The 6,000-nt window shown below is 47.5% G+C and overlaps 1 protein-coding gene across 1 annotated transcript in view; it reads left to right on the top strand.

Annotated features, from left to right (window-relative positions):
- Positions 1–6,000, top strand: part of LOC309543397 (cholesterol 24-hydroxylase-like) — an 84,811-nt gene that overhangs the window by 61,150 nt on the left and 17,661 nt on the right. The window contains exon 10 of the mRNA XM_082242873.1: positions 726–798. Within this exon, the coding sequence (XP_082098999.1) occupies positions 726–798 (73 nt within the window). The remainder of the gene's footprint in view (positions 1–725; positions 799–6,000) is intronic.

The raw sequence follows: 6,000 nt of genomic DNA on the forward strand, positions 1-6,000 counted from the left end.
TTTAGGAGTGTGTCTATGGCAATGTTTCACCATTCTTCCAGAAGCGCATTTGTGAGGTCAGGCGCTGATGTTAGACTAGAAGACCTGGCTCACAGTTTCCGCTCCAATTCATTCCAAAGGTGTTCTATTGGGTTGAGGTTTGTGCAGGCCAGTCAAGTTCCTCCACCCCAAAATCTTTATGGACCTTGCTTTGTGCACTGGTGTGCAACCATTTGGAACAGGAAGGGGCCATCCTCATGCTGTTCCCACAAAGTTAGGAGCATGAAATTGTCCAAAATGTCTTCGTATGCTAACGCCTTAAAATTATTTGGACCAGTGCACAAAACAAGGCCCATAAAAGAAAAAGGATGAGCGAGTTTGAGGTGGAAGAACTTGACTGGCCTGCACCTCAACCCGATAGGACACCTTTGGGATGAATTAGAGCAGAGACTGCGAGCCAGGCCTTCTCATCCAACATCAGTGCATGATCTCACAAATGCGCTTCTGGAAAAATGGTCAAACATTCCCATCGACACACTCCTAAACCTTGTGGACAGCCTTCCCAGAAGAGTTGAAGCTGTTATAGCTGCAAAGGGTGGGCCAACTCAGTATTGAACTCTATGGACTAAGACTGGGATGTCATTAAATGTCGTGCGTGTAAAGGCAGCAGGCGTCCTAATACTTTTGGCAATTATCTGTCAGGAACTGACCTCCTATAACCAGAGATTTCTGTATCTTCCACACAGGCCAAGAAACCACAGCCAACCAGCTGTCCTTCACCGTGATGGAGCTGACCCGACAACCAGAGATAACACAGAGGTGAGTCCTGCTACCAGGCTGTAAGTAATCAATGTAAGTAATATGGTTCTGCAATTGTGTTATTTTGCATCCGCAGGATCGGCATGGCAGTGAGTTAACCACCTTTTTCACAAGAGTGGGAAAACGGCAATGGCAGCCATTTGTATTTCCCTTGGCCCATGTTTCCTTTTGTCATGTGATATACACAGGGCTTGTTTTTTTCTCAGAAAATAGGTGCAGGAACTCAACCATGACCACCCTCACCCCCACACTCTCCAAACTGCATCAAATAGTGAAATTTGACCACACCCACAAACAGTGGGTGTGTCTAAAAGAGGCAATAAATACTAGGAGTGCATTACGTTCAGAGTGCAGAGCTCAGGGGTGCGCTGTATACAGAGTGCAGAGCTCAGGGGTGCGCTGTATACAGAGTGCAGAGCTCAGGGGTGCGCTGTATACAGAGTGCAGAGCTCAGGGGTGCGCTGTATACAGAGTGCAGAGCTCAGGGGTGCGCTGTATACAGAGTGCAGAGTTCAGCCTTCTTCTACAGCTGCTTACCCCAGCTTCCCCTATCCACATCTCACTTTCACCCCTCTTCAGCTCTGACCTCTTCATGCAACCCCCCCCCCCCCCACGGGAGCCACTCAGGAGATCAGATCTGTGGAAGCCATTGGGAGACAACCTGTCACTTGTAAACACAGACCCAATTTTCAGCACACAGCGGGCTGAAGTGATGTCACAGAGCCGGTCTAGGCTCAGGCAAGATCGCGACCATGTAGTGTGGATCCACCCCACCCACATGCCTGAACCGGCACCCAGCTCAGCCTCTCAGTGAGCCGCTGAGAGCCTAAGCCAGCTGCTCCTGCCTCCTCCACAGCCCAGCGCTTCAGTGAGCAGAGCAGAGAGCGTGACTGACAGTCACCAGCTGTCTACCCGGGCAGCTGTGAGAACCGAGTGATCGGCGGTGTTTGATCGCTCGGTTCTCAGTGTAGAGGCGGCGAGGACAGATGAAGCATCCACCTAGGTAAGTATAAATGTGCAATAACCCAGATTCCCATACTTCTCTTTAAACCACTTCAGCCCCGGAAGGTTTTACCCCCTTAATGACCAGACCATTTTTTTGCGATTCGGCACTGCATTATTTTAACAGAAAATTGCGCGGTCGTGCGACGCTGTACCCAATTACAATTGATGTCCTTTTTTACCCACAAACAGAGCTTTCTTTTGGTGGTATTTGATCACCTGTGCAATTTTTAGATTTTGCGCTATAAACAAAAATAGAGCGACAATTTTGAAAAAAACGCCATATTTTTTACTTTCTGCTATATAACATTCCCAATAAACATTTTTTAAAAATTAAACTTTTTTTATCAGTTTAGGCCAATTTTAATTCTGCTACATATTTTTGGTAAGAAAAATCCCAAAAAGCGTATTTTAATTGGTTTGCGCAAACGTTATAGCGTTTACAAACTACGGGATAGATTTTTTGACTTTTTATTTATTTATTTTTTATTAGTAATGGTGGTGATCAGTGATTTATAGCGGGACTGCCACATTGTAGCGAACAGATCGGACCCCTATCTGACATTTTTGACACTTTTTGGGGACCAGTGACACTAATACAGTAAATCAGTGCTAAATAATATGCACTGTTGCTGTATAAATGACACTGGCAGGGAAGGGGTTAATACGGGGGGTGATCAAAAGGGTTAAATGTATGCCTAAAGTGCTTACTGATTGTGTGTGTGTGTGTGGGGGGGGGGAGGGGTTCTGTGACAGGCACAGAGAGATCGGTGAGCTTAGCTGAAACTGCTGATCTCTCCCTGCCTGTCTGACAGAAGATCCACCTGCTATGTTTACATAAGCAGGCGGGTCTTCTCTCGGTTTCTCCAATGATCTTGGGAGGGCAGCGGCAATCGTCGCCGCTCCTCCAGCAGCCCGCCTCCAGCTGTGTCTAAACACCGGCGAAACCACGTAGTACTACGTGACTGAGTGCAGCCGAGCTGCCCTGCTGCAGTAATATTACAGCGGGCGGGCGGGCGGGCGGCAAGTGGTCCTGTAAAGGCTTTTAAAACATGACCTATGGGTACTAAAATGTACGTAATTTGTCGTTGCATGAGTGTGCTTTGTGCACTGGTGCGCAGTCATGTTGGAACAGGAAGGGGCCATCCCGAAACTGTTCCCACAAAGTTGGGAACATGAAATTGTCCAAAATGTTTTGGTATGCTGACACCTTAAGAGTTCCCTTCATTGGAATTAAGAGGCCAAGCCCAACCCCTGAAAAACAACCCCCACACCATAATCCCCCCTCCACCAAATGATTTGGACCAGTGCACAAAGCAAGGTCCATAAAGACATGGATTAGCAAGTTTGGGGTGGAGGAACTTGACTGACCTGCACAGAGTCCTGACTTCAACCTGATAGAACACCTTTAGAATGAATTAGAACAGAGACTGCAAGCCAAGCGTTCTCATCCAACATCGGTGCCTGACCTCACAAATGCGCTACTGGAGGAATGGTGAAACATTCCCATAGACACACTCCTAAACCTTGTGGACAGCCTTCCCAGAAGAGTTGAAGCTGTTAGAGCTGCAAAGGGTGGGCCAACCCAATACGGACTAAAGCCTCGTACACACGCACCGATTGTCCACCGAACGATCGGCCGTCTTTTGTCCAGTGTTGTTGTGTTGGTTGAAATGTGCTCTAGACTGCACACAAATTTTCTTGGCCAACAAAAAACAACTTCAGAAGTGATGTCATGTGCTGGTTTACTTTCCGTGTGTTTTTTCTTCTCTGAGCATGCCCAGTCTTGCGCATCTGAATTTTGTCTGCCAAAATCTGTACTGAATGACGGACAATCGGCCGTTCTGTTGACGGCCAACAAAAATTTTATAGCCTGCACACCAGATTTTGTTCGGCTGAAAAGTCGCAATCGGTTGTCGGAAGCATCATACTAACAAGCCGACAATCTGCCGATCGGACGTTGGCCGAAAATTCACGGGCCAACAATCGTTGCGTGTGTACGAGGCTTAAGACTGGGACACCATTAAAGTTCATGTGTGTGTAAAGGCAGATGTCCCAATACTTTTACTAATATAGTGTTCCTGGACTGATCTTGTTCTGTTAACTCTGGCGCCATCTTTTGGCCAGAATGAGGAATTACACCAATCTTGCATAACTTGTTTATATGTAAATTCTTATTTGACACTTTGTATATGTAATATATGTTACAGCTGTTACATTGAAAGATGACAGAAAAGCCAAGGAGTTTCCAGTCACAACTTACCAACCAGCCTGCAACCAATCAAATTAACCTGTCTAACAGTATGCGTTAAAACGGGTTTAGTTGCACTCATTTGCAAACACATGCATAAGCTGCAGGCCCCCGGCAAGGCACCCTGATATCTGCAGTCCCTACCTCTACCTTTAAAGTGGTTGTAAACCCACTTTTATAACTTTTACCTATAGGTACTTTAAAAATTTCCTAAACTTCTACTGTTTAGGAGATATTTACATTGCATGCAGCCGATGACGTCATCGGCGCATGCGCTCTGAAGAAGCGGCCGCCCGTGCCGTTTCTTCAGAGCCCTGTGCCATGACCGGCGGCTCCCGTGCACATGTGCGGGAGTGACGTCACGCGGCTCCGGCCAGTAAAACAGCCGGAGTCCGCAGACCAGGAAGGTAGGTGGGCAAAGATGGATGTGGCCGCCAGCGGGGACAACGCAGTGCTAGCGATGTATGCTAGCACATTATGCATTTACTTTACACAATGAGAGCACATGTATTCTGATGGATAGATGGAGGACAGGTGACTGGAGGGAGCTCACCCCTCCTTAAAGGCGCAGGGTCACACTGAACACCCAACACAGGGGTGGGCTCCCTCCAGTCACCTTTTTCCTTTTTTTTTTTCCCCCACTAATAGAGCTTTCTTTTGGTGGTATTTGTTCACCTCTGTGGTTTTTAGATTTCGAGCTCTAAACAAGAAAAAGAGCGACAATATTTATAGACACCAATATTTTTTACTTTCTGCTATAAAACATTCCCAATAAAAAAAAAAAAAAAATCTAATTTTTCTTAAAAGTTTAGGCCAATTTGTATTCTGCTATATATTTTTGGCAAAAAAGTGTATTTTAATTGGTTTGCGCAAAAGTTATTACGTTTACAAACTGTGGGAAAGATTTTTGGACTTTTTATTTATTTTTTTGTTAGTAATGGCGACGATCTGCGATTTTTAGCGGGACTGCGACATTGCGGTGGACAAAATCTAACACTTTTTGGGGACCAGTGACATTAATCCAGTAATCAGGGCTAAGCCCCGGTTCACACTTGTGCGTGTGCGGGGTTCGCATGTAATGTCGGAGCGCACTGCTCCGACATTACATGCGATCGGCTGTGCGGTGCGAGTTTAGCCATACAGTTTGTATGGCTAAATTCGCACCGCAGCCGCTCCAAACACACACAAGACCCTTTTTACTAGCCGCATCAGGATCGGATCGCACAGCGGTTCACACTTGTGTGATCCGATCCTGTGCGAACTGCACGATCGCACTGCGATATGCGATCAAACTGGGGGTGTCGTTAAGATTACATTGACACCCCCAGCGTATCGCATATGGCAGTGTGAACTGCCGGGGGTGCGTGTGCGATGCGGGAACAGGCTGTGGATTCGCAGCCTTCCCGCATCGCATATATGTGAACCGAGCCTAAATAACATGCAGTGTTACTGTATAAATGACACTGGCAGGGAAGGGATTAATACTGGGGTGATCAAGAGGTTAAATGTAAGCCTAAATGTGCTTACTGTGTGGGGGGGCTCTGTGAAAGGCACACAGAGATTGGTGTAGGGATTGACCGGTTATCGGGGGCCGATATGCACTTTCCCCGATATATCGGAATCGGCCCCGGAGGTTACCAATATTTCGGAAATTGCTTGTACCGGAGTGATGCCTGCAGCTAGAGGCATCACCCCGGTATCGGTGCCCATAGCCGACGGTCGTCTGTCTTGTAATGACAACAGATGCGGCTGAGAAGCTGCTCGGCTGTCATTACAAGGAGTGGGAGGGGACGTCCCCCCCCCTCCCACCGCCTTCTGCGGCCCGCCCGGCTCTCCCGGCCCACCAGGAGACCCAGGCAACCAGCCTGCGCGGCCGCCGAAGACCCAGTCAAAGCCGCATTCAGCTCTGATTGGGTCTCCATGCAAAAACCTGGAAGTGATGTCATGAC

Source organism: Pelophylax lessonae, assembly GCF_965119305.1.
Source record: "Pelophylax lessonae genome assembly, chromosome: 13".
Classification (NCBI taxonomy): Eukaryota; Metazoa; Chordata; class Amphibia; order Anura; family Ranidae; genus Pelophylax; species Pelophylax lessonae.